The sequence below is a fragment of the Lachancea thermotolerans genome, assembly GCF_000142805.1.
Source record: "Lachancea thermotolerans CBS 6340 chromosome G complete sequence".
Taxonomy (NCBI): domain Eukaryota; kingdom Fungi; phylum Ascomycota; class Saccharomycetes; order Saccharomycetales; family Saccharomycetaceae; genus Lachancea; species Lachancea thermotolerans.
Genome location: NC_013083.1, coordinates 1,664,938 through 1,692,554, shown reverse-complemented (window position 1 = coordinate 1,692,554; position 27,617 = coordinate 1,664,938). Strand labels below are relative to the sequence as shown.

Sequence of the window (27,617 nt, the reverse complement as noted above, 5' to 3'; positions counted from 1 at the left end):
GAATTTACCATACATTTTACTAAACCCATCAACAAATAGCGCTGAAAGTTTCATATGAACTCGTAGAGCAGTGTTTGGATATTCATGCACAAGCTTTACTTGGACATCATCTTTCGATCTTCCTCAACGACTGCTGCTTCGATTGAACTTTCTTTTCAAAACTTCAGACACTTTCGAAGTACTGGTAGTACGGAATATCAAAAGATGGACGGAACTGGTCTCCCCAGTTTCTATTCAACGATCGGAAGAAAGGTAATAGATTAGTCTTGTCTTGCTTCAAAGTTGTTGAGGTTGCTCCTCTTACCTTTAATGTAACTTGATTTATGTTGCACCCCTGTTCACTTTCTATCACCCACAAACCCTATAACCAAGCCCTGCGAAGCATTAATTGTGAATACTAACAAAAGCGTGAGTTCTAAAAGCCTGCTTCCCCAATTTCGATATAGTATTAATTAGAAGAGCATTTTTTTCTTCTTTGATAAAACGTGAATAAGGCTCCATATTTCAATTGATCTCCAGATGCTCAATCACTGATTTGATCTGACTAGCTGATTTTTCCATCAACTCTATTTCCTTCTCATCGAGTGAAAGTTCAGCCACTTGATGAGCCCCACTTCTATTGAGTTTGGTAGGGACGCTTATAGCAATTTGTTCAACCCCAAAATAATCACCAACGGTTGAAACCGTAAGTGTGGACCCTGTATCCTCTAAAATCGCCTTTACTATGCGAAGTAATCCCACTGCGATTCCATATGAAGTATAGCCTTTGCGCTTGATGATATCGTAAGCAGCGTCTCGCGTTTGCTCAAAAATTCTATGGAACGCATTCTGATCAAATATGTGGTTGGCTTTTTCGCAGTAATCCCGGAGCTTCATGCCGTCGATGTTGGTAAGAGACCAGACAGGCACGCCCGAATCACCATGTTCTCCAATTACACAGGCTTCAATGCTGTCCGATGAGATCTTGAAGTGCTCTCCGAGGATGTATTTAAAACGAGCAGTATCCAGAACTGTACCTGAGCCGATAACTCTGCTTAGTGGAAACCCTGACGCCTTATAGCTAATATAGGTCAAAACATCGACAGGATTCGTGGCAATAAGCAGGATGGTATCAGGAGCATATTTGGCAACATTGGGGATGATTTCCAGCATAATGTTGGCATTTTTTGCAGCAAGATCCATCCTTGTTTGTCCATTTTTTTGGTTAATCCCACATGTGACAATAACGATGGCCGCGCCAGCGCAGTCAGGATATTCACCCGCTCGAGACCTTGTATTTGAAGGTGCTGCGTGGTTTAAGTCCATGCTTTCACCCTCAGCTTTGTCTTTGTTCACGTCGATAAGGACAATCTCGGAAACGATGCCGCTGAGAAGCAACGTATACGCTGTGGCAGACCCAACACTTCCCACCCCCACTACCACAACTTTTACTGTTTTGGCATCAGTTCTTACTGCTTGAGACTTTGTATCTTGGAACATCTTGACAAAACTCGAAGTTGCGTATCCTCTTGAATTGCCACCTATTGAAGCTGTAAGTGTAACTACTGCGCGACTGATTATGTGCTTCAATTTATAAACTTGGTCTTCTTTCTCTCAAAAATGGGAGGGGAGCGCAAGGATTTGCGCACTCGTGTGTTAAGCCGCTTTCTTCCCTTGAAAATCCCTATCCCCTTTTGGTTACGGCCTCCCCTAATTCGTCTGCATGTCGAACCGAGGTTAAGAATCAGAGGGACAAAAATTGTCTCGTTTGAACACAGGGAAAAACTTCTCGGAATATCTTTGGCTTCGAGCAACCCTGACAACAAGGGTATTGGATTGATTTTTTTTGCCTTCTGATCCCGCTTGGTCACAGAAGGCATAGACCGGAGGAACTTCAATGTAATCAAGGTTAGGTTTCGGTTTTGGGCTCTGGCCAAAACGTGTTAAATGTTGTTGGCATGGCGTTGTCGTCATATGAGATATCACATGATCGAGCTTCAGACTTTGTGACGAGGGTAAAGCTTGTAAATGGCGCAAGAGCTTAGCAGGAGACCTCAAAACTGTCGGTAAATCTGGGCTGACAGCAAGTTCGATACGAAGCTTGTAGTGCCTTGCGAATCAAGGACGAATCAATTTGATAACTTGACGAAATTCAAAGCGCCAGGGAACAAAAAACGCAGTTTGTATCTGATATTTGATGAATTTTATTCTGATCGGACGTTTCTCTTCAAGTCTAAGAATTTTGTATCCTCTTTTCGAGCACATTATTAGTAGCTAAATATCTAGTCCGTTACGTGTTTATAATTCTGAATACTTTCTGTACAGGGAGCGGAGAAGAGTGTAGTAGTGATGGCGCTCAGTTCTTGTTTTCTTCTGAAGAGCTTTTTTTTCATTATAATCAATCAAGCGACCCAAGCGTTTGCTGAACTATTGCAACATCTCAACAATTTCTTTGCAAGACCGCAACTACGGTTTATTTGTTACAAATTTTTATTTCATGAGTTTTTAAGTATCAATACTTTTCAATAGCGGCATTCCAAGCTACCAACTTGTCGCCCGTAAAGAGTCCTTTGCTCAATATCAAATAAGTTAATTTCGCGATACACATCGTTCAAGAGACTGATGCCGCTAGAGACAAGTGTCCTCTCCACACTTGTTGAACACTCTTTAACCTATATTCGCTGCTCGCAATAATCTCTATTCAACTTAAACGAACGAAACCTGCTTTCCAGCGCTATTTGTCTCTCCATATACCGCGATCCAAGCCGATTTGCAAACTATTCTACTTTAATCGCCAAATTTCAGTCTAGACCACTCCCAGAAACGAAACTTTTAAATGGGGTGGTTACTAAGTTCGAGCATTTGGATGGCCTTATTTAGTTTCTTTAGCAGGCTCGGTGTTGTCAAATGCATCACTGAGCACTTTATCGTCATTCATATTGTAATCTTCCTCGGTTTTTTTTTTTTTGTTTGCCGTTTTTGTTGTGGGCGCCAGCCCCGCGATGGCTTCCTATTGATACATCAAAACCTTCATAGCCTACTCAAAAGAATTTGAAGAAGAACAGTTAGCCCCAAGCTCTAAACATACTACAATTTTATTTATTTGCCTCAGGGTCTATCTTATCACTTATTCTGGAAAGCCTTTGGATATTTTATTTCGGTACTTTTTAGTTTAAACAGTGGCTACTAATCTCAATTTCTTAATCGAAGTATTGAAAAGTCATATCGAATGAAAAAGAAGCTTGCTCTTATCTCTTAGACTTGTCTCTGTTAGCGCTGTACACCCGAAACTCCGTATTGATTTTTTCGTCATCGCAAATTGTAGGTGATTGAAGTTCAAGTTCAGATTTTAATAAGGCAAGGAAGGATGGCCCTTAAATTTTATCAATAAAATTTATAACTATGTGATGTATCTCCCTAAAGTTTATATCTGGTGTTTCATTGCTATGTATAATTTGAAAAAGCCGAAAGACCAAAGGCTTCATAGTACACCATCTAGGCCCGTACGACCCGCGACACACCTAGTAGGGTAAAATTGCGTAACCATAATATCCAAAGTCTTTAATACTCGCTTTTACAACAATTCGAGAGTACTGCATACAGACTTGATTTGAAGAGCAGATTTCTTTATCAATTCAATTTCTTTGATGTCAAATGACAAATCGACTGGGCTATGGGCGCCATTTCTGTTGAGCTTTGTTGGAACGCTGAGTGCGACTTGCTCAATACCAAAATAATTTCCAACTGTTGAAACAGTGAGCGGGGAGCCTCCGTCTTTCAAAATAGTCTCGACAATACGAAGAATTCCAGCTGCGATACCATACGCCGTATAACCTTTGCGCTCAATGATATCGTACGCTGCATTACGCGTTTTTTCAAACATTTGGTGGAAAAGTTCATGGTCGTAAGCCTGTTGAGACTGCTCGCAGTAATCACGTAATCTGATCCCAGAAATCTTGACATGCGACCAAACAGGAAGTGATGAATCTCCATGCTCTCCGACTATAAAGGCATCCACATTTTTTGAAGAAGTTTTAAAATGCTGACTTAAGTGGTACTTAAGTCTTGCCGAGTCGAGAAGCGTACCCGATCCAATAACTCTGTTAAGAGGAAAGCCTGACACTTTATAGCTGACATATGTGAGGACATCAACTGGATTAGTGGCAATGAGAAGAATAGTTTTTGGGGCGTACTCAACTATCTTGGGAATAATACCTTGTAAGATTCTTGCGTTTGTTGCTGCTAAATCCATTCTAGTTTGACCAGGTTTTTGATTGGCGCCACCTGTAATGATCACAATCGCAGCGTCGGCGCAGTCGCTATAATCTCCAACATACACAACAGAACCTGTTGTGGAAGGTGCAGCATGGTTTAAATCCATGCTTTCGCCCTCTGCTTTATGTGTGTTGATATCAATCAACACAACTTCCGAGATCATCTCGCTAAATAGCAGAGTGTAGGCCGTAGTAGAGCCCACACTCCCAACACCAATAACAGCAACCTTGACAGGGTTCACTTTTTTGATGGTTGAGGCTGGTGGGTAGATAGAATGGGGCATTTTAATATTTCGTGAGGTTTAAGGATTTCAATTTAAAGTGATGATTTCAAGCCTCAAAGCGTAGAATATTCATAAATTTGGGGCCCAATTTATACCTTTTGGAATCCAATCACTTCTCTATGTCAGTAAGCGGTACCATACTCTCCCTCTCGAAAAAAAAAAAAAAAAAAGGCCCTGGCGATCTAGTCCCCTGTCGTTCAGGTAGTAAGTGCGCCGCGTGTGTAGCTCTAGAGAAACTGAGCAGTTTGATCAAAAGAAAATCATGAGGATGGCAGTCTGAGATGAAACTGCCATCACCAGGTGAGCATCCTTTAGAAGAGGCGCAGTCTTTTCAGTTATTGATTGAGCACACGCCAAGGCCTCTATACCTAAATTATGAGGCATCGCCGTTTTCGTATCATTCTAAGAAACTTGGCATCCCAAAAGTCCGAGAGCTGTTGGATTTTCCACGTCTATGCATGTGAAACAGGGTGGGCTAGCCACAGGAGAGAGAAGATGTATAGAATTATTATCGTATATGCCCAGGAATACGGAAAATCTTAACGGCCCAGAGTGCTTCCACAACAACTACGCGGGCACCTAGGAATGTTAAATTAAAATTCCTCGGATACTCTTCGCTTCAGATTACGTTAGGATGCGGATTTTATTTTTTGAACGGGTTTCGCATTTGAGATCGGGTTCGGTTAAACGAAAGGGTTCAAGGGGCTAATAATATATGCACGGCGTATTCTAAGATGACAGCTATCATACCCATGGGCAACACCTTTCAATCTTGATGGGGGGCCTGGAGTTTTTTTTTGCAGACGTTGTGTTCATTCCAACTTTCGAGGTTGTGTGAATCAAGGAAAAGAAGGAACAACCTTCTTGGTTTAGTAGACTTTGGAAATTTTGGGTGCAATAGCAGCAGTTTAAGTGTTTTACAACAGCATCAGCCGGTACTAAAAGAGACATTTTGAAGACAGTGGCGGCCGACTACTCGCAGTGCCGGTGAACGATTAATTTACCGCGCGAACGTTCTCACGCTTTCTCACCAGTCATGATAGCTCATTTATTCGCGATTAAAGCGCTCGAATTCGGCGTCCTGTTGATTTCGTTGCTTAAGCCGTTCGAGGGTTACAATCAAGAATAGAGTTAATTCACGTTATCGAGTTGAGAAAAGCAAACTTCTTTAAGGTCGAACTGTAGCACTGCGAGAATTTCATGCTTATAAGGCAATGTGTTCAGGGTCCGCTGTACATCGCGCTCTTTCCTGGCTATGCTTGAAAATCTCTGTTAATTAGTATCAATCAAGAGGCTTCTCTGCCAAGAACGACAGGTATTAAACGCTAGGCGAAATCGCAATCGATATGATGTAGTAAACAGAAGTTGGAAGAGGGTTTGCCAAAGTTTCTTCCTTGAACCACAGAATGGCAGCGACGACAAAAACAAGAATTTTTGAATCATAAAACTGTTTCTCTATGTTGTCTATTAAATCCGTCAGAACATCTGTTTATACCAGGGGTTCTCGTCGTTATTAAGCTCGTCAGCATTGTACTCAGCTGTACGCTTTGTGAGTGATATCCAAGATTGCGATTTCCAGGGCAAAAGCCCTCATGCCACATTTCTCCAACCTCTTCGAGAGAGAGAGGCCTTTGGTCTCAGAAACGAAACATGACACATAAAATTACATGAGCACCAAGCATCCGACAAACACGTAGCCGTAATAGAAGTTTATTGCGGAGGTGGTGAAGGGGGCGAAAACCTCATTTAGAAACCCCCCATAAGTAGTCGGCCATCGTTGCAACGGACATGCATTTAGACTTGACCCGGAGCGTGAAGGACTCGGATATAATCACGAAGCAGCGAGGCGCTCAAGCTGTGGCGTAAAAAACAGGTGCAAGCAGGTGAAACCAATCATGCAGTTGCCTGCTCCCGTGGAGGAGGAATGGTCTTTGCCATTAGTGCAAAGGCCCTTTACACCAACGCATGAAGAAACGACCATGCATACACACATGCCTACGACTCCCGCAGTAAGTACCTCCGGCGGCCGAGCTTATTGATTGTGTACAGGGGCACAAATTTCGAGATAAAATTGACGATACCCAGTACGATGGAAGTCTCGAAGGAGATCTCAAGACCCACCGACTTGTGAAATGGTAGTCCCGTAAAAGAAGAAATACACGCAACCTGTCAGTTGCTGCAGAGAGCTGATCATGATGCTCATAATCAAACGCTGGAAGACCTAGGTTTTCTTCGACAATAGCTCCTTCCAAGAAGACAAGCCCATGGCGCTTTCAGCGGCAATCCCAGCTGCCATTACGTCTATCTCCGAGTGGACGGCTGCGCCCTCGGGATCGAGCTTGTTGGACTTGGCAAACGGGCGCTCCGCCTCGGACTGGCAGCCTTTTTCCAAAAGAAAGCGGGGAAACTCGGGCACGAACGTGAGCCCGGCGATCAATACGAGCGACCACAGGAAACACAGGCCTAATGATACTCTCCACTAGACCGAGTTGTCGTAGCTTTTGGTGCCGTAGATAGCGCAGTAGCCGAGGAAAATGGTGCATGTCGTCATCAGACCTCAGTACGCCAGCAACATACCTCCGAGGCGCTCGGGTGCGGTTTCCGAGAGCAGCATCTGCGCGATCACGCCGATGGAGCCAGCAACCAGCCCGGCAACGATTCTGCTTATGAAGTACTGGTACCACTTGTCCGAGGAGGAGATCTGGATGACGATGCCCACGATGTAGACCGCGGTCACCATCATGAGCCCCATACACCGGCCATGCGAAGAGCGTGTGCGTCGACGACTGCGAGGCGCTGCTTAAAAGCGACTGGTCCCCGGAGCACCCGACTGGTCCTTGGAGCGCCCAACGGAGGTCAACGCGCCCCCAGGCGTTTGGATAGCTGTTTCAGACACTAAAAGTCGCGAAAGCAATGCGAGAAGCTTGCTGATGAAACGCTTTACAACTGCTCTTCATCCAGCACGCTCGAGCGCCGCGATTATACGCGAAACCTGCCTCCAGGTCCCGCGTTCCCAGGCCATGACCATCGTTTCCCGAGCATCTACACGCCCCGCGACAAAACCGGCGACACAGTGGGGCGTTGCAACCAGCGATCCCCATGCCTGCACTGTGCTGGAGCGTATACGCCCGCCGGGTAATATGCCGCGGCTGTCACTGCCACCACCTCTGTTGTTGCTCGCCAACACAGCCGAGCCCTCTGTGTACTTATCTTTGTGTCTACTTTTCCGCCCATCTCTGCTTGCATAAGCGTGAAAACACCCGCCCATGAGTGCCCGTGCGCGGGAACATAGCTCCGCGCACGCTCATCTGCGCTTCTAACGCCGACCGGTTCCCGACGGGCTTCCCAGGGGGCTTCCCAGCTCGAACGCGGATGCTGCTACCGTTCCCTTCCACCGCAGGCCCTGCGTGCGCACCCGCATAGCCGCGCCGGGATCAGCCGCGCCGAGCATACCCGTCACGTTAGCTGTCCCGAGATTCTCCGCCACGCGAATCGCAGATGCCAGCGCTACCCGCGGAAGAGCCTTAGCCCCCGACTGCGTTTCTGTGGCACTTCCTTCCGCGCCAGTTTTCCCGGCTCTATTCCTCCGGCCACGCATCCCCTGCCGTTCTTCCCCGGCCTAATTTTCTACCCTGGCATTACGTGTAAATCATGCATGCGGAAAACTCCGTATGCAAAAGTAACTTCAACGGCGTGTCGGCTCGAGCCGACACGTGGCGCTTTTACGAGGAGCAGAGGTCGCACTAGAGCATGCCCCACCGCGTGCTGCCGCGTGATCGCTCTGGGGCGGAATTCGAGACACCTGCCACTGCAACGGCGCCAGTTCGCGTTTTTGACGCCCGCGTTTGCCGAATTCGTCGGGAAAATATCTGCCGTCGCGAACGATCATGCAGGGCCATGCACGACAGCTATTGTTTTCCCCGTCTCGCGGCAGCCCGAGAAGCGCGCGTGGCATTGGCGGTTTGTGCTCGGGGGAAAAACAGTAGTGTGTGTTAATTAGGCCCAGAGATGCAGCGGCAGACGATTAGATCGCGGGGCGTAGAAGGCCATGCGTTGCAGTGGCGGGGAATTTGTTTTGGATGCTGTCTTAGAAGCTGGTTTGGATGCTATTTTGGTAGGCCGTATGGCAGTATGGCGGTATTGTGTATGGCGGAATGGCTGAATGGCTAATAACGGCGATATGGTGATATGGTTGTGGAACGGTAGAGGTCCAGAGACGTGGGTAGCGTGTGGGCGCGGGGCAGGCGCTCGGGAGGTTACTGGGACGCGGACTGGGACGCGGACTGTGGCTAGTGTCCGGGCGGTTCTAGGGCGCGTACTGGGGTTGAAAATGAGGATCGGAGTGGGATTAGTACTGAGATAAGTTCTGGGGACTGTACTGGGGATCGTACCGGGGTGCGTACTTGAATGGTAACGCGGCAAGTTACGAGACGGGCATCGAGGTGTGTGGGGAAGTGGGCACGGGCTCGCGGACTGGCGGATGGTGCGCTCGAGAAAGCGTGTATAAGAGGCGGTTTTGGTCGAGAAAAGAGCAGTGTGGGGGTTTGGACTGCGGTCTCCAGTAGTCTCCAGCAGCCTCCAGCAAGCACCCCCAGACTCAAGCATGACAATCACCGCGCACCCCAACACACAGCCCAAGTGGTGGAAAGAAGCCACCGTGTACCAGATCTACCCCGCCAGCTTCAACGACTCCGACAACGACGGGTGGGGCGACATCGGCGGAATCACGCAGAAACTGCCCTACCTCAAGGAGCTCGGCGTCGATTGTATCTGGATCTGTCCCTTTTACGACTCGCCCCAGCAGGACATGGGCTACGACATCTCTGACTACGAAAAAGTGTGGCCCCGCTACGGTTCCAACGAGCAGTGCTTCGAGCTCATCGACCAGGCGCACGCCGCTGGGCTCAAGGTCGTCGTGGACCTCGTGATCAACCACTGCTCGGACCAGCACCGTTGGTTCCAGGAGGCTCGCGCGTCCAAGTCCAGCGCCAAGCGCGACTGGTTCATCTGGCGCGCGCCCAAGGCCTTCGACCAGGACGGCAAGCCCATCCCACCCAACAACTGGCGCTCGTTCTTCGGAGGTTCCGCCTGGCAGTATGACGACGCCAGCGGCGAGTTTTACCTGCGCCTGTTCGCCTCGGGCCAGCCCGATCTCAACTGGGAAAACGACGAGTGTCGCCACGCCATCTACGAGTCCGCTGTGGGCTTCTGGCTCGACCACGGCGTCGACGGCTTCAGAATCGACACTGCCGGCCTGTACTCCAAGGTTCCCGGCCTCCCAGACACGCCAGTCGTCGACGAGACCTCCGAGTTCCAGGACCCCAACCCGAGCACCCACAATGGGCCTCGCATCCACGAGTTCCACAAGGAAATGCACCAGTTCATGAAGGATCGCGTGAAGGATGGGAGAGAGCTGCTCACCGTCGGCGAGATGGGCGTTGCAGACCCCAAGGTCCGCTTGGACTACACCCTCGAGGAATCTAAGGAACTGAGCGAGCTGTTCAGCTTCGCGCACACTGAGGTGGGCACCACGGGCTTCTACCGCTACAACATCTCGCCATTCACTTTGAAGGAGTGGAAGCTAGCTATTGCAGACAGTTTCAACTTCATCAACAACACTACTGCCTGGTCCACCATCTACTTGGAAAACCACGACCAGCCACGTAGTGTGACCCGTTTCGGCGACGACTCGTCAGCCTGGCGTAAGGTATCCGCCAAGCTTTTGGCTCTTCTGGAGATATCTCTCACCGGTACTTTGTACGTGTACCAAGGCCAGGAGCTCGGCCAGATCAACTTGAAGAACTGGACCATCGACCGCTACGAGGACGTTGACGTCAAGACCAACTACAACATCATCAAGGAGAAGTTCGGCGAGGACTCCGTCGAGATGTTAAAGTTCCAGCAGGGTGTCGCGCTTGTTTCCAGAGACCACTCCAGAAGCCCCTTCCCATGGTCCAAAGAAGAGCCCTATGCCGGTTTCTGCAAGTCCGCTATTCCATGGTTCGGCTTAAACGAGTCTTTCAGAGAAGGTATCAACGCGGAGGAAGAGTTGAAAGATCCAGACTCTGTTTTCCACTTCTGGAGAAAGGCTCTGCAGGTTAGAAGACAACATAAAGACATACTTATCTATGGTTTCGACTTCCGTTTCCACGATCTCGACGACCCCAAGATCTTCAGCTTCACGAAGCAGTCCGGTGACAAGACACTATTCGCAGCCTTGAACTTCAGCAGCGATGAAGCGAAGTTCACTGTTCCAGATGAAGCAGCAACTTACAAGCCCTTTTTCGGCAACTACGAAGATACTGACGCCAACTCCACAACTTTGAAACCTTGGGAAGGGCGTCTCTACTACGTCGAATAGATTTAATAGATGGCTTTTAGATAACGAATACGTAATGAGATTTTTATGAACCAATAAACTGCTAATCTCTAGCGAGCGCTCATTTGGTAATTATGTTCTACATGGTGGTGACATTATTTTGACAATCAGGCGTGCTCTCCGATGTCCAAAGGCACAAGTTCTGAAATTTCAACCCGAGAGAGGCGCACTCGCCTCCTTATTATATTGTTTCTATAACTAATTTACGTGCATTAGTGGGTGACACAATTGAGCAAAAATTGTTGCACAACTATATGCTAATTGAAGATCAATACCAAGGTCATCATTTCTTCGCGTTGGGGTCCCTCTCGTCGGCGACTCTGTTCTTCTTCTTAGGAACTCTTGCCAACCAGTACAAGAACACCGCCATACAGAAGTTGAAGAAAATGTAGCACAAAAAGATACCGTAATTTCTCCATCTGTGAGCGTAGTTGGAACTAACAGCGCTCAGGTATGAATTAGTCGAGGAAACTGTACAGAACGAGCAGTTGTCCATTGCATCGGGATCCTTCAGATAACCTGTACCAGTAGAAGAGATGTATGACGACATATATTCAGCACATGTCTGCCCAGAACGAGGAGAAAATTCAACAAACTCGTAACTGGAGCATTCAACCTTGGAATTGGCCACACCTGTTGATAGTACGCCATCAATGAAGTAGGTCAAAGGTGAAACCCTGTACATAAACTTCCAGAAACCAGGCAAATTACCGGGTGTCACCATAACACCACAGAAAGACAGCGCCATGGTGTAAAGTAAAGATGCAGTTTGTCCTGCGGACTCAGCAACCTCCTGACCCGCAACACATAATTGAGCCATGGAGCTGGTGAAAATGTAAAACGCAGTAGCGTACAACCAGAACAAAGCACCTCTTTCGTGAAGCTGGCCAGCGTAAGACGCGTTCCTGTAGAAGCTTACTGGGTAGTAGTAGCACAAAAAGCCAATGGTACCAATCAAGATGTTCCATGGAATCTCAACTGTGATTTGCGACATTATGAAGGCCACCCAGGAGAAAGTTCTAGATGGGCGTTCTCTAGCTTCGTAAAGATCTCTTTGTGAAATGTAAGTTGGCAAATACTGCTGTAAACTTGGGTTGAAAATAACTGTGAACATAAAGACTGAAAGCATCTGGTTCTGAAGACCTTGCAATGAGTTGTCTGCCTTGAAAAATGTAAATCCAATGAAGAGCTGGGAAATGATTGTCAACAATGTCTTTGACCACAAATAAGATGGAGTACGCCAGTATTGCTGACACAAACGGTGCGTCACTAAATAGTACTGGTAGAAAAGAGATGAAGCGAATTCACCTTGTTCAGCCGAATTGTCCATTGGCTTCTTTGGTAGTTCTCTTTCCATCCACTCCAATTCTTCCTGAACAGCTTTGTATTCCTCGGAGTTTCTCCAAACTTCATTGTAATCCTGATTTGCGTGGGAACCAGGAGCAGCACCAATAACTTCAAGCATCCACTCTGCAGGGTTCGCACCCTTTGGACATGGGTGCGCACCATGCTTTTCGAAATAGTCGATCATTGTTTGACAACCCTCACCCAAGTCTCCAAAGTAAACGGTTCTACCACCACGCTGCAAAAACAATAGCCTATCAAATTCTTGCATCAGTAAAGCGGAAGGCTGGTGAATCGTACACAAGATGGCTTGCCCATGATTGGCAAGTCTTCTCATCAACTGACAAATAGACCAAGCTGTTTGGGAGTCGAGGCCAGACGTAGGTTCATCAAGAAACAAAAGAAGTTTTGGCTTAGCTGCCAATTCGACACCAACGGTCAACCTTTTGCGCTGCTCAACATTCAAACCCTCTCCTGCCACGCCGACAACGGCATCAGAATATTTTTCCATTTCCAGAATCTTGATAACCTCTTCCACATACTTGTTTTTCTCCTCAACGGAAACTGATGCTGGTTGACGCAAGTAGGCAGCGAACCTCAAAGACTCTCTCACTGTAGCAGTTTCAAGATGCAGATCCTGTTGCTGACAATATCCTATAGATCTAGCAAACGACGAGTCACGAAGGTAACCGTTAATAAACATGTCACCCGTGATAGTACCTGTCGTTACTCTTGATGCCAAGCAGTCAAGCAGGGTGGTTTTACCAGCACCAGATGCACCCATGAGTGCAGTCAGGGTGCCAGGTTTGACCCAGCCGTCAACGTGATCCAAAATCCGCCTGGTGTCCTTTTTGATTTGAACGTCGTAGCAAACGTCTCTCCAGTGGTAAATGGCTTCAGATTTACTCAACTGGGCGCCCTCCATGGAGGAAGTAGAGCTCCCGTTATCGCTGCTTTCCTCCAAAAGCTTTTTCTCACTGGTAGAAACAGCACCGGCATTGTACTCGAGATCTTGAGACTTCTTCGTTCTCTCCTTCTTCATTTTCTTCAACGTAGAGTGAGTGAATACCAAAACTTCACCAGTTTGCTTGGCGCTTTCGTTGAATTCTGTGAAGACCAAGTAAACACCCAAGAAAAAAATCGCGTAAGCCATGCCAATACCGAATCCACGCCACTTGTGGCTGTGGTAATAGCCGTAACTAATGTTGATGTATCTTTCACCTTCAACCACGGTTTGGCCAGCTTCGGATCCAACACTTGAGCATACCCTTTCAACTCCAGAGATATCTTGATACCCGGCACCAGCGGGAATAAACTGAGAGCATGTAAAGCTGCGGTCGTGGAACTCATTAACCATTAAGGACTCAAAAATATACGCCAGGGGATTGATGTACCATATCCACTTAGCCCATCCAAGAATCTTTGTCTTAGGGATTGCGAAACCTGTGTAAATTGACATGGCAAGCAATAGAACAGATGCAGGTACCATGGACTCCGCATAAGTCTTTGTAGCTGCTCCCAAACACCTAAAAATATGGGACATAGCAAATGTAGCAACAAGGGTCATCAAAAAGTAGAAAAAGAATGCACCCGCATTCCGTTTGAAGTTGCACAAAAAGTAGAGTGTAATGTTGAAGACGATGGATGTTAGAAGTTTAGTGGGCACCTCTGATATAACGGAGGCGAGCGCGTCCGCCGATGGATGGTAAAGCGAGTAACGCTTGTGCTTCTCTGAGATTGGCCTGGCTTCATATAGAGCCAAGATTTCCAGCAGACACGAGAATGCATTGAACAACACCGCAAAAAATAATGCGGCAGCTCTGGAGTATAAACTTGCTGTACTGTCGTGTTTCAGAATCTTGTAGAACATTGAACCTAAAATGAAGGCCATGCTACCATTTCCGATGATCATGAAGAGCGTCAGTCCCATGCTATTACGGATTCTCTTAAAGTTTCTCTGGAGTAAGTACTTGACTTGCATCCCGTAGCTGACTGTGTAAGGAGAGCCTGGCCTAGAGCGCTTCGATTGCTTAGCAACGTGGGCTTCACGCAGTTCGGCTTGCTTTTCTTCGGCGTTAGAGCTGTTGTATTCTTCAATACTTCTCAACAGACGTCTATAGTTCTCTGATTGCTTCCAGTAAGCTTCCATCTCTTGGGCGGTCGAGGGGATATTTGTCTTCTCTTTATTCACAATTCTCTCAGCTGGGTTGGTTACGGCTGTGAGAAAGTCTGCAGTGGTTTGTCTGGCAGGACACACGTAGCCCATCTCTTCGAAGTACTGTTTTGCTTCGTTGGCGGGACCAAAGAAAATCTGATATCCCTCATGCAAGACACACACTTTGTCAAACAAATCGTAAGTGTCTTGAGAACATTGGTAGATGGCGACGGCCGCTGAAGAAAGAGTCATCTTTGCATTAGTTTGCAGAGCCTTAACAAATTCTAAAGCTGTAGCAGAATCCAGGCCTCTTGTGGCGTTATCCCAACACTGGAATCTTGAACCACAGATCGAGACTTCGGCGATGGATACTCTCTTACGCTCACCACCAGAGACACCTCTGACAAGCTCGTTACCCACCTTGGTGTTCTTGGTGTGCAGGAGCCCATACGTGGCCATGGCGACCTCTGTCACGTGCTTCGCGAAATCTTCACGGCTGACGCCCTCGATACGGTTCTCTGGGGTCGAAAGCAATGCTACTGTGTACAGAGTGTCAAAGACCGTCAGGTGTGGGAAGTGCACATCGGCCTCGGCGTTGTAGACAACCTCACCTCTGTAGTGCTTGTTGATCTCTTTGGGCGTCATGCCATCGTAGGAAATAGTGGTCTCCTTGTCGACGTGGAAACCATGGGTATTGGAAGAAATGGATTTTAGCAGTGTCGAACACCCGGAACCTGGACGTCCCAGGACGACCAGAAGCTCTCCGGGGTTGATCTGCCCGTCCATGGGCTTAAGAATGTCGAAGGTGTCCTCAGCGCGCGCCTTGCGCGCGTTTCTGTACAGAAATTCGGTCAACTTAACCGGCAGGTTAGCCACAGTGGACTGGTACGCGACGTCGGTCGAGTTACCGTAGGCGCGCAGGTTGGTCCACGAGCAGCCAATGGAGTAAGGCTTGTAGTGGTCAGGATCGCTCATGACGAGTCTGCTAATGTTGCGGACCCACTCGGCAGACGAAAAGTCCTCCGAGTTCGGGTCCAGCTTGGGGTTGTAAGCGGGGGAGCCGGCGTTGGTAAACACAGGGTTGATGCCGGGCGTCGAGTGCGTCGAGGCTCCGCCCTCGGACGCGTGCGTGTTCGTCGCGGACGCATTGGTGAACGTGCGCGCGAGCTCACGAATCTCGTCTTTGGCGTGCTCGTCTAGCCCGTGGTACGGCGTGGTGCCGCCGTTGTCGGAAGAGCTGCTCATGTCGTGCTTGTCACGTGTGGGCTTCTGTTGCGAGCGGTACGAGAGTTCTTTCGTTCGGGTTCTTGTGTTCCTTAGAAGATGCGCCTTACGTCTATCAGCCGCTATCTGCCGGGGGAAACTCTTCTAACCTCGATTTTGACTCCGCAGCTACACTTAGAAGCTTGTTGTCGATTTATCTGACCTCTGTTGCTACCTCTTCGATACCCAAAAACCTCCTGTACGATATATATATACAATACCTTGTTAACATATGTGAAGTGCATCCCGCCGTTCATCTCGGCCGCAGCACCCATGGACCCCGCGGAGCCTTCTGTCTTCCACGGAAAAAATAGATCTTCCGAACCCTCTATTACAAATACAAATAACCATGCAGCCCTTCGGCCGAAACTACTCTACGTCCGTATGAACGGCAACCAGAGCAGTGCTATTTTTTGTAGCGATGAGGCGCCGTGCGCCCTGCGTACGAGGCGTACGGAAACTTTAACGGCTAAAATGCTACTCGATAGCGCAGCCGACCCGTGAGATGCACATGACCCGGAGGTTCTACTTACTAAGTATTTTATTTCACATAGAGATCATGGGCGAGGAACCTCATCTTTGGTGGCCTTCAACTCCGTGGAAGAGGAAGATAAGGCTTCCGCGGACGCCGGAGCTAGTTAAAGTGGCTTTAAGCGCGGAGCAGGGTTGACGTAGGTGGCGCAACTGGCCGCGTTCTGGTGGCAGTGTGTCCTCGCAACACCTGTTGAAGGGGAGGTCAAAGGCCTCAGTTTGTGCTTAGCGCTGCCGGCATCCGGGCACTACAAATGGTGATAGTGCAATTTAGTAAACGCTTGCTGGCGGAACCACGTGACCACATGGACTATAGTGCTCTCGTATCACATTACTCAGACGCCTAGCGACGCTCCTTTTCTGCGGAGGGTTCTAGGGTGGACGCACGGGCCCCGATCACGTGATCAGAGCTTCTGATCACGTGAGGGCAATCTCGCAGACTCGCCCCTGCTAACTCATGTAACTCACTTACGCAGCTACAACTAACTCACGCTGTCCCGGATAACTCAGCGCTGCGTAACTCACTGGAAATTCGCACTGTAGCCAGAGATCTGCTCCGCTGCGATGGAATCAGTAGGAAAGCGCGCCAGATCGGGCTCGCACTCTGAGGACGGCGGCCGGCTGTCCCAGCTTGGCAGCCCCGATTTTCACAAGCCTAAGGTGCTCAAGTCTTCCGAGAAAACTAGCTCCAAGTGGCTCGAACGCTCCAGGTTGCGCATACACTTCACCGTGGCCTTCCACGGAGGCCAGAAAACCGCCTCCTGCAACTACTGTGGCAAGGTATACCAGGACGGTGACTCAACCAGCAACCTCGCCCGCCATGTCACTCACCGGCACACTGCGGAGTACAAAAAGACCGTTGAGGAGCACGCGCTGTCTAAGACGGCGCATCCTGCGACGCGGCCTCTGGCCGCGCTGACGAAACCATTGTCTGCGGCGCACGCGCCACCGGCTGCCATGAGCCAGGCTGGCAACCTGAGTTCCCTAGTTGTGTCGAGCGGGCGCTACTTCCTGCCATCGGGCTGCCACTCCTGCGCTCTCGAGCCGCCGAACTTTGAGTCAGACATTTACCAGCACATGGAGAACTACGCCCATAGTTTGGACGCGAGGTTTGGCCTCTGTGAAGACCTCGTTGTCCGCTCCCTCAAGGAGCGGCTGTTGAAGTCCACCCATATCAATATCCAGCTTGAGCTTATGCAAAACACCTGGGGCTCGCATGTGGCTGTATTTGCGTCATTTGCTCCCAATCTCGTTGATAGCGAAGACAGCGAGTCATTTGAGCAGGACGAGATGCCTTTAGCCAACTGCCACATGCTCGACATCTTTGAACTTGGCAGCGATAAAGGCGAGTCCCTTTCTAGAAAGCTTTATGACGCATTTAAAGAATTTGGAATCGCCAACAAGGTTGGCACCATAACGGCAGATATTGCCACAAGCATGGCCATCATCAGTAGAGGGACTACTGAGTCGCTGCCGACCATAACGTGCGCGCAGGGCTTGATAAGTGTGCTCTTCAAGTGTATCTTTAACGAGCTTGTGAGAGCCCCCGCTTTTAGTACTGCATTCACGAAGATCTCAGACTTTGCCCAAAAAACCATAGCGACGCCAAGTTTAAGAGCCTCTATGGAGACATTTGGTGTCCCGTTTCTCCCGACAAGTATTCAGTCCGACAGTGTGCATGAGTGGAGAGTTGTAAAGTCTTTCCTGGATAACCAGGGCAAGTATCTAGAATGGTTGTCGAAATCGCCCATAAACACCGCACTTACTCCTGCAGCATGCACTCTATCTCAAGAGCAGCTCAAAGTCCTCAAACACTTCGTGAACTGCCTTTCAATATTTGAAGTTTGGGCAACAAAGCTTCAAAATGCATCTAGCAACACAATCATGAATGCGGTTCTGGTGTATTATTCCTTAAACCGCTTCTACGCATCTGCCCGAAGCACACTGCAGCGGCCAGATAATGAATATCCTTTCTTTCCAGTTGAATACGGCACCAGCAGAGAACAACGAAATCAAGTACTTCAAGGTATTTTGACCAGCCAAAAAATATTTGAAGCACAATTTGATTCATTCAAGCGCAATCCGCTATTTTTCGCGGCTGCCGCACTTAACCCCGTTTCAAAGTTCGAGTCTTTCAAAGAGTTAATGGACGAAGCCGAGCGTTCTGCGAGGATCACCGAACTTGATAGCTTCTTCCATGGATGGCTGACAGGGTCGCAAGACAGCCGATTGCTAGAACCTGCTGGGGAGATCACTGTGAGCTCTCTGACCACAACGCACGTACCGGATCCAGAAGCAGAGCAAATGGCGGTTGTGGATGAATGGGATTTTTACAAGCGCGAACCAAAACTTTACGGGGGTTCCGAATTGGATGGCGTGAAGTGGTGGTACGACCATCGATCTGCATACCCCCAGTTATTCAAACTGGCGGTTGCACTCTATTATACCAAGATCAGCGTCAGAGGTTCAGAACGCCTCTTCTCTGCTAAAGAGTCGCTGCGCCGCCGGGAGCGGCAAAATATTCAGAACGAGAATATAAAGCGATCGGTTATTTTGAGAGATCGGCTAAAATCGTTCAGGTTTGTGAGGTCTAATGACCAACTATAATATTAAAAGTACTGCATATTTCATTAATTCGTCGGGGGGACAATGTTTTAAACTTTTTCAAAAACTTCCACAACAGCCTTGTCGGAATCAGATGTGTTAGACGCGTCGACAGCTGGGCCACTGGAAGGAACGAAACTCTTGGAGTATCTTGCACTTGGGCACGTCTCGAATAGCTCGTCGATTTGTTCAAGTGTTAGACCCTTGGTCTCGTAAATGAAGAAGTAAACGAATAGGAAGCACAAGAAGGTGCACCCACCCCAGATGAAAAACACCTTAGATTGAAGGTTTGCGTGTTCACTGTCGACCAGGTAAGGAGTTGCGTAGGCAATAGCGAAGTTGAAAAGCCAGTTAGATGCGGCGCACACAGCAACTGACTTGGCTCTCACTCTTAATGGGAAAATCTCTCCAACCACGACCCAAGCCAAGGGGCCCCATGTCGCAGCAAACGAAGCAATAAAGGTGCAAGAGAAGGCAATCAATGTCTTGTTGGCAGAGAAACTGTCTGGCAGCGCCGTACCAACAGCAGCGACGATCAGTTCACTTACGCACATGCCAATAGCACCCCATAACAACAAGTTTCTTCTCCCGGCAATTTCGACCAGCGCAATACCGGGGACAGTCATGACAACATTTACCACGTTCATAATTAGTTGGATAATGAAGGGGTCCTTGATGCCTGAGTTTTGGAAAAATTGAGTACCGTAGTAGAAAATAAAGTTGATACCCGTGAGCTGCTGAAGAGCTTGGATAGCAATACCAATGAAGATCCGCTTCAGTTGGTGATTAGCAGGCTTAAAGCAGTCCCAGATGGAGGTGGATCCGAAGGATTTTTCATAGTTATAGTTAGCACTGATTTCTTCGAGCTCGTTTTGGATAACTTCATGCTCTTCTGGGAGACCTCTGAGTCTAGAGAGCGCCTTGCGTGCCTCTGGGACTTTCTCCTTCATGATGTAAAATCTTGGGGATTCGGGCAGAATCACCATGCCAATAAACATGATTATAGCCCAGAGCAGCTGGAGTGCGATTGGGATTCTGTAAGAGCCGCTGTCGTTTCTAGCGTGTGTTCCCTGGTTCACACAGGCAGCCAAGAGAAGACCAATTGTGATAGCCCATTGGTAGCATGACACAACAGCTCCTCTGATCCACTTAGGAGATGCCTCAGATTGGTATAGTGGAACAATAGCAGAAAGCACACCGACGCCGGCGCCGGCAACAACTCTTCCCACAATGAGAAGGTCCTGGCCAGTGGCTGCAACCTGTAAAATGACACCAACGGCGAAAATGAGAGTGGAAATAATGAGACCCAGTCTACGCCCAAGTGTGTCTGAAGCCAGTGGAGCAAGCATAGCACCACAAAATGTACCAGCTGATAGAATGGCAGTTATTAGCGATGTCTCGTTGGCTGTGAAGTGGCCGCGTGAGGTGAAGTGTTCTTTGACATAGTCCATAGCGAGTACGCCCGAAATGGTACCGGTGTCATAACCAAAAAGGATACCGCCAAAAGCGACGAAAAGGCCGATGAACACGGCGCGAAATTTGGACCCTTGAATGTCCTCTTCTGCATGGAAGAGCGTTTGCAGGATACCCATTGTTCTTGATTAGGTATTTTGCTGAGTAATCGACAGTTGATTACTTAATATTTCTGAAAGTTGTTTAGTGTGATGGTGGTAATGATGGTAAGCCAGCACCAAGAGAGCTTGTATTGTTTGGATGGAGAAGAAAAGGTTTGAGGAACAAAACTCACATTACCATGCTTCAAATCCATGTTAAATACAAATTTTGACGGTACCATCTTCCCCGCCATTTAACGCGACTTTCAGCGGCGAGTGGCAGTTGTTCGTCGCAACCGCCTTCGGAAGAAATTATCTTCAGCCCCGCGATGTAGACCCCGCAATCTCTCTTAGCAACAGCCAGCGCCTATGTCGTCGAGAAAAATTTAAGTGACCTGAAATTTAATCGGAGAAGCGTTTTTCCGGATAACCGGAATATAATTTCTCCGACAGAGGAAAGTGTCAAAAAAATTAAAGGCATAGTGAACATCTGGAAGGGATCTATGAAAAACACTCGAAGTACTTTCAAACATATTTTGCGTACATGAAGCCCTTTATGTCATTAGTCTAGACGTTATTATTATTTCAAACCCAAGAGTGTTTCTTGGATTCGAGTCGGCAACTGTTGGTGCCACGCTCGCCTCTTCAAAAGGAAAGAAAAGACATAAATGTGAGGACGTCACGACCCGCGATCTTTCTTATTTAGGCTGTGCGGCAACTGCGACTTCGATTTTAAGAAATAAACGAGATATCTCGATTACACGAACTAAAAATGAGATTGCTGTACTAACGCTATTCGTACAGCAGCGAATTTTATTAAGTTATCAAATTAGCATGGGATGCCTAGATCAAGAAAGCAACAAAACCCAGGATGATGGCAGAGAACCCACCCTTGATAGCAACTGCAGCGCCCTCGTAGGTGCTAACAGTGATAGATGAAGAGGCGGAAGCCTTAGGAGCCTGGGAGCCAGAAACAGTGGCAACAGTGGTGGCAGAAGGAGCAGAGCCAGAGTGAGCACCCTTAGTAGTAGTGGTAACACCCTCAGCAGTGGAGCCAGAAACTGGGGCCTCGGAAGCGTTAGAGGTAGCGACGGTACGGGTGCTGGTAGAAGAAGCAGTCTCAGAGTATGGGCAGTAAGTGGTGTAGACAGTGAAAACACCAGACTGGACCTCTGTGATCACAACAGATGGAGCTAAAGTTGTGCCCTTTGAGACAGTGTAAGAGCCAGTCTCAGCGGAGATTGGGCAGTAGGTGGTGTACGCGGTAACAACACCGTGCTCAGTAGTGGTTGCGGTGGAAACGGCAACAGTGGTAGCCTTGACTTCGCAGGTTGGGCAGGTGGTGATCACGGTAGTGGACAAAGAGTGAGCAGTGGCAGTGGCAGTAGAAACTGGACCAGTGACACATCCGGAGGTGCAGTTGACACCGAATGAAGCGGCAGCATAGCCAGAAGCGGAAGCAAAGCCAGAAGCGGAGCCAGAGACAGAAGCGGAACCAGGGACAGAGGCGGAGCCGGTAGCAATGGTAGCACCAGTAGAGGCGAAGGTACCATTGGCAGAGCCAGAAGCAGATACAGAGCCAGACTTGGAAGCAGAAGCCGAGATAGAGGCAGGGGCGGAGCCGGTGACAGAAGCAGAGCCAGTAGCGGTGGTAGAACCAGTGGTAGCAGAAGTACCGTTAGTAGCGGCGGTGGTGCTGGACTGGACAACGGCACCCGTGGTGACAGCAGAGGAGGCAGAGTTGATCTTCAAGATAGGAGCCTCAACGAAGCCGTGGTAGTTCTTGGTGTAGGTGTAGGCAGTGACAGACTCGCTGAAAGAGGAGAACTGGACGTCGGAGACACTGGTGAAGAACTCACGGGACTCCTCGATGGTGGCGTGAAAGTTCAATCTGAGGCCGACAGCGGTGGAAGGCAAGGCACCGACGAAGGTGACGTTGATCTTGTCCTCGGTGGAAACGTCGATCTGCTCGGTAGAAGCCAGGATCTCGTCGGAGCCGTACTGGTCGAAGGCGGTGGTCAACATGTTGTAGTAGAAGTTGTTGAACTCAGGGCTGAACTTGTAGCCGGCCTGCTTCTCGACGGAGATGGTGAAAGTGCTGTTGACGAGGCTGGCAGGCACGTAGACGTCCCACTCTAGGGTCTGGCCGCTGTTCTCGGTGTGCACGTAGACCTGGTCGGTTGGGTATTGGTTGTACGCAACGGAGGACTTGAACTCGCCCGAAGAGCTGGTGAAGGTGAAGGTGTCCTTGGTTGGCGCGGTGATGGCAGCGGTGTAGCCGTAGTCCATCTTGGTGAAAATACCTAGCTTGGCCTCGCCGTTTTTTGGAACCTTGTCGAACACGATCGAGAAGTTGTTGTTGTTGTAGCCGGTGGAGGTCACGGTGCCGTACTCCCACTGGAAGGGCGAGTCGGGGAAGTTCTCGAAGACGTCCTCGGGAACGGTGATCCAGGCCTCGCCTGGCTGCGACGCCTTGAGCGAGATCTCGATGAACGCGGCGTGCTGCACGCCTTGGAACTCCGAGGACCCTGTGTCCACGCTGGTGACGCTGACGTCGGAAATGACAGGCGTTGTCGAGTTGCTGAACGTCGCGGCGCGGGCGCCTGCGACAGCTGACGCCAGAGCGGCGAGCTGGGAGATCTTGACCATATTTAACGAGTGTATGGGGTGAGGATAACGCGGAAGTGAGCGAACGATAGTCGGTGGCCGTTAGCTCAAAAAAAAACAGCACTGCCAGGATTTTTCCCTCGCGAGAAGACCCTGAATTTATAACTTTCCGGACGCACGCCACCTCTAGCTTCGTTTGTGATACGCTCGCAATACGCTCACACTCGTCCTGCCCAATCCTGCACCTTCTCGACCCCAGTCTTCTTCGTGCTTCCAGTTTTCTCGCTGACCACGCGCGTGCGCTCTTACGCCCGTTTAGCCCGTTCGCCAACTCTGCCCCGTCACGGGATAGTACCCCTTGCAGCAGCTCTGTGCATGCCCAAGCACTGAATTCGTTAACATGCATCGGCATCGGCCAAATACGGCCTTATGACAGCCTCGGCGCCGCAGCGGTCACCAGAAAGGGCTCGCTAGCCCCCACACCAATGCAGCCCGGCCCGGGGTCTTTAATTGTGTCCCAGAACAGTGCACCGTGCCCAGATTGCGCCGCAGCCGCTCCAAGCGCCAATCAGGAACACCCGGACACCCGCTCACTCCAACACGCAAGTGCGGTGCCGCGCTAAAGAAACCCTCACATGATTCTTGGCCCTGGGACCCTGGCGTGGTAATGGTGTAACAGGTTGAGAATGCAGGGCCGCTTGGCCGGCACGCAGGGTTCTAGGGGGAGAGGGGTCCATGATCTCCGTTTACTTAAAACGGAAGTCCGTTTCGTGGACTCAGCACACACCGCGTTTGTCGAGAGCCGAGGCGCATCACAGAGCCGCCAGCAGGGGTTTAAGAGCCGCCCCCGAGGCCGGCATCGGCGGCGCTGTTTGTTGAAAAACGCTGCGCAAGCGTCTGCATTCCGAGAGATCTGCGCTGATGTAATCCAGGGATTGTTTATCTGCAAAAGCGAGACTCATAACAAAGACACTGTGGCGGCGTTGTGCGGGCTTTCTAAGCGGAGCCTGCAGGAACGCCGCACGCTGTGAACGTGGTTCGAGGCGCGTCCCGGGAAATTTGGTGTTCAGGGTGCCACTGTGATGATGGAGTAAGCATAGACTTCTTGCCTAGTGGGTGCGGTGCTCGTGTTTTCCCGGCATTTTATTTTTCGCGTCGCGCTTTTTGTCAGTGAAGTCCGTAGTCTTGCAGAGAGCTCGGAGTCGAAAGCGTCGCACTCATACGGGCCCGGGGTGGATTAAATGATTGTTCGGCCACTATTATGTAATTACGTAGACAGAGACTAGTTGCATGTGATTTGTGAGGGAAAGGGGCTGGTCACGTTACAGAGCAACGCCGGCGCGGCGTGCAAGGGTCTCAGAGCTTTTAATGAGCCACGTCACGTGCTCGTTGGTGAAGCCCTGAGAGTAGATGGCCTGGCCCTTGCCGTTGAAGAAGGCCGGGCTATGGCTTTCCAGGGCCGGGGTGACCAGCAGCGGCGCCGTGCGCTGCGCGTACTCGTCCACGCTCTGGTACCAGTAGCCGATGAAGCCCTCGACGAGACGCGACTTCCAGCTGCCCGCGGCCAGCAGGTTGTCGCGGATGTTGGTCCTGATCAGGCCCGGGTTGAGGCCGTAGAAGCGCACACACGGGTAGCGGCGCGCGCAGTCGAGCACCAGGGCCTCGTTGCACGCGACCGTGTTCATGTGGGCGCGGACCGGGCTGTAGGTGCGGTCCGAGTTCAGGTCCTCCGGGTCGCCCAGCACGCCCGCGCCCGGGTAGCCCATCACGAAGACGCGGGGCTGGGCCACGATGTGCGTGTCCACGCTCTCCAGCGCGGGCAGGATGGCGCGCAGGATGACGAGTCGGCTGAGGAAGCTCACGGCCATGTCGCGCTCAATGCCCTCCACGGTCTCCTCACGTGACATGCCTGCCACGATGCCCGCGGTCAGCAGCACCAGGTCGAAGGGCTGCCCCGCGAGCTCGCGGCCCACGCGGCTGGCCTCCGACATGAGCTCCAGGTCCGCTTCTATGAACTGTATGTCCGCGATGTCGTCGTCGCGGTACGTCCGGCCCACGACGGTCACGCTTGCGCCTTGCGCGTGCAGGCGCCGGCTGATGCCCTGGCCGATGCCGCCGGTCCCGCCGATGATCAGGGCCCTGAGCCCTGCGAGCTTCAGCGAGTCCGCGGGCACATGCTGCCACTTGAGGTTGTTGTTGCGTTTGACGGTTGCCTTGATTCCGAATACCATAGCTATGCTGCTTGTTGTGTTTGCGAGTTGTAGTTTGCTGTGTTTGCGAGTTGTAGAGTTTCAGTGGCCGTCTCTTTCTCAGCAATGCGCCCTGGGCCTTTCGGCAACCGCCGCTGGCTTATATACCCTGCGGCGTCCGTCCTGGCGTGTTCCATGGTCATTAGAATTCTCCAATCCCGGGATCCTTGCAACTCGCTTCGCAGTGGTTGCCTATGCCGATGGAGCACAGCCATCCGGTGCCCCGGTATCCCCTGTCCTAGTACGTTCCATACGCAGCCGCTGAGAGCGTAGCGATGCCCGCGTGGGGGTGGCGCCATGGCAGCCAAGCTCACACCACAATGGTGCACATACAGCAATAAGGCTGTGCCCCTGCGACCCTTAATTAGGGATATTGGTGTACCCCTTTGTTCCCTTTGAGTGCAGGTCCGCCGCGGGCCCAGCTGCCAAACATGAGTGCTGGAGCCCTATTTTTGGCGCAGGCCGCTCCCAACTTCTGTGCGAAACAGGCGCTAGAGTCGCAATCTCGACGAGGAAGACGTTTCTCACGTGTGCAGCCCTCGGCCGCTTGTGCATGCTTGGAAGAGGAATTTGTGGAGCGTATCTGGGTACGACGTCCTTCTGGTCCTCCAGAGCTTTTTTCCCACGGAATCTGAGAAAACTCAAGCTGGAATTTTCTTTATTGACTCTTTCGCAGCCCATCTTGCTCATTATCTCTGATATGAAGGGTTCCTGTATTTTTGCCTATCAAAATTATGACTAACTTTTTGAACTTTAAAAGCCAAGCCTGACGCGAACTTGCTCGTGCTTGTGATCAACTCTCTAAGACCAAAATGTCTGGCAACAAATCGGAATTGAAGCTATGGGGTGGCAGATTCACGGGGGAAACTGACCCCCTGATGAACTTGTACAATGCGTCGTTACCATACGATCAGAAGATGTACAACGCAGACTTGGACAATTCCAAGTACTACACTGAGGGGCTCCTTAAGGCCGGTCTACTGACCCAGGAAGAACTGGACGAGATCCACAGAGGCCTGGAAATTATTCGTGGTGAATGGGCCAGCAACTCATTTGTCGAGAAGGACGGCGACGAGGACATCCACACTGCAAACGAGAGAAGACTTGGCGAAATCATTGGCAGACACATCGCAGGCAAGGTGCACACTGGTAGATCCAGAAACGACCAGGTCGCTACGGACATGAGAATCTACTGCCGCGAAGCTCTAGACAACATGGCCAAGATCCTCAAGGACCTGGTCGGCGCCATTTTGCAGAGAGCCGAGCAGGAAATCGACGCGCTGATGCCCGGCTACACCCACCTGCAAAGGGCTCAGCCTATCAGATGGTCGCACTGGCTCAACTTGTATGCTACCTACTTCACTGAGGACTTCAAGAGACTGAAGCAAATCAGAGAAAGACTCAACGTGTCTCCCCTGGGTTGTGGCGCCCTGGCTGGCCACCCATACGGAATCGACAGGGAGCACATCGCTGAAAGACTGGGCTTCGACGGCGTCATTGGGAATTCCTTGCAGGCTGTCTCAGACAGAGATTTCGTTGTGGAGATCTTGTTCTGGTGCTCCCTTTTTATGAACCACATTTCTAGATTCAGCGAGGACCTGATTATCTATTCTACTGCGGAGTTCAACTTCGTGAAGCTTTCTGATGCCTACAGTACTGGCTCTTCGCTGATGCCACAGAAGAAAAACCCCGACTCTCTAGAACTTTTGAGAGGCAAGTCTGGTAGAGTTTTCGGCTCTCTTTCCGGCTTCATGATGTCTTTGAAGTCGATCCCTTCCACCTACAACAAAGACATGCAAGAGGACAAGGAGCCACTATTCGACGCTCTTCTAACTGTGGAACATTCCATTCTTATCGCAACAGGAGTCATTTCTACGTTGACCATCAACAAGGAGAGCATGTACAAAGCCCTGACCATGGATATGCTGGCCACCGACTTGGCTGATTACCTGGTTAGAAAGGGTGTTCCCTTCCGTGAAACCCATCACATCTCAGGTGAGGCTGTTAGAAAGGCCGAAGAACTGAACCTCTCCGGGATCGACAAGATCAGCGTTGAGCAGTATAAAGAAATTGACTCTCGTTTCGGCGATGATGTGGTCGATGTTTTCGACTTCGAGGTTTCTGTCGAAAGAAGGACTGCTACTGGCGGCACTGCTAAATCAGCGGTTTTAAAACAGATTCAAAAATTGAGAGCCGAACTGAGTTCTTGAACTGTTAACATTATATATAACTGCATAGAGGCAGCTGTAAATTTATAAAGTGAAAGTTTATGATCATTCTTTAAGTCGCCCTTTTAAACACTGATAAGATACTAGATCTTTTTTTTACCCAGAGCCAAGGAATTAATGTTTGAATCTCAACAATAACTTTAAGAGTTGAGAGTTGGTGACAAATC

The 27,617-nt window shown here is 49.9% G+C and overlaps 10 protein-coding genes across 10 annotated transcripts; 3 read left to right on the top strand and 7 right to left on the bottom strand.

Annotated features, from left to right (window-relative positions):
* Window positions 1–504: 504 nt before the first annotated feature.
* Window positions 505–1,479, bottom strand: KLTH0G19558g (KLTH0G19558p; the record flags this gene model as incomplete). The annotated part of the gene is made up of 1 exon (XM_002555831.1): window positions 505–1,479. One exon carries the CDS (start codon window positions 1,477–1,479, stop codon window positions 505–507), a length of 975 nt encoding a protein of 324 aa, XP_002555877.1.
* A 2,074-nt stretch (window positions 1,480–3,553) lies between these two features.
* On the bottom strand, window positions 3,554–4,537 carry KLTH0G19536g (L-lactate dehydrogenase; the record flags this gene model as incomplete). Its single annotated transcript, XM_002555830.1, has 1 exon — window positions 3,554–4,537. The coding sequence occupies one exon, from the start codon at window positions 4,535–4,537 to the stop codon at window positions 3,554–3,556; it is 984 nt and encodes a 327-aa protein (XP_002555876.1).
* A 2,953-nt stretch (window positions 4,538–7,490) lies between these two features.
* On the bottom strand, window positions 7,491–7,805 carry KLTH0G19492g (KLTH0G19492p; the record flags this gene model as incomplete). Its single annotated transcript, XM_002555829.1, has 1 exon — window positions 7,491–7,805. The coding sequence occupies one exon, from the start codon at window positions 7,803–7,805 to the stop codon at window positions 7,491–7,493; it is 315 nt and encodes a 104-aa protein (XP_002555875.1).
* A 1,335-nt stretch (window positions 7,806–9,140) lies between these two features.
* On the top strand, window positions 9,141–10,898 carry KLTH0G19470g (glycoside hydrolase family 13 protein; the record flags this gene model as incomplete). Its single annotated transcript, XM_002555828.1, has 1 exon — window positions 9,141–10,898. One exon carries the CDS (start codon window positions 9,141–9,143, stop codon window positions 10,896–10,898), a length of 1,758 nt encoding a protein of 585 aa, XP_002555874.1.
* Window positions 10,899–11,199: 301 nt separating this feature from the next.
* Window positions 11,200–15,660, bottom strand: KLTH0G19448g (pleiotropic drug resistance family ABC transporter; the record flags this gene model as incomplete). Its single annotated transcript, XM_002555827.1, has 1 exon — window positions 11,200–15,660. One exon carries the CDS (start codon window positions 15,658–15,660, stop codon window positions 11,200–11,202), a length of 4,461 nt encoding a protein of 1,486 aa, XP_002555873.1.
* Window positions 15,661–16,773: 1,113 nt separating this feature from the next.
* KLTH0G19426g (KLTH0G19426p) lies at window positions 16,774–18,816 on the top strand (the record flags this gene model as incomplete). Its single annotated transcript, XM_002555826.1, has 1 exon — window positions 16,774–18,816. One exon carries the CDS (start codon window positions 16,774–16,776, stop codon window positions 18,814–18,816), a length of 2,043 nt encoding a protein of 680 aa, XP_002555872.1.
* A 47-nt stretch (window positions 18,817–18,863) lies between these two features.
* Window positions 18,864–20,405, bottom strand: KLTH0G19404g (sugar porter family MFS transporter; the record flags this gene model as incomplete). Its single annotated transcript, XM_002555825.1, has 1 exon — window positions 18,864–20,405. The coding sequence occupies one exon, from the start codon at window positions 20,403–20,405 to the stop codon at window positions 18,864–18,866; it is 1,542 nt and encodes a 513-aa protein (XP_002555871.1).
* An 804-nt stretch (window positions 20,406–21,209) lies between these two features.
* Window positions 21,210–23,015, bottom strand: KLTH0G19382g (KLTH0G19382p; the record flags this gene model as incomplete). The annotated part of the gene is made up of 1 exon (XM_002555824.1): window positions 21,210–23,015. The coding sequence occupies one exon, from the start codon at window positions 23,013–23,015 to the stop codon at window positions 21,210–21,212; it is 1,806 nt and encodes a 601-aa protein (XP_002555870.1).
* Window positions 23,016–24,295: 1,280 nt separating this feature from the next.
* Window positions 24,296–25,204, bottom strand: KLTH0G19360g (KLTH0G19360p; the record flags this gene model as incomplete). The annotated part of the gene is made up of 1 exon (XM_002555823.1): window positions 24,296–25,204. One exon carries the CDS (start codon window positions 25,202–25,204, stop codon window positions 24,296–24,298), a length of 909 nt encoding a protein of 302 aa, XP_002555869.1.
* Window positions 25,205–26,034: 830 nt separating this feature from the next.
* Window positions 26,035–27,432, top strand: ARG4 (argininosuccinate lyase ARG4; the record flags this gene model as incomplete). The annotated part of the gene is made up of 1 exon (XM_002555822.1): window positions 26,035–27,432. One exon carries the CDS (start codon window positions 26,035–26,037, stop codon window positions 27,430–27,432), a length of 1,398 nt encoding a protein of 465 aa, XP_002555868.1.
* Between the last annotated feature and the right edge of the window lie 185 nt (window positions 27,433–27,617).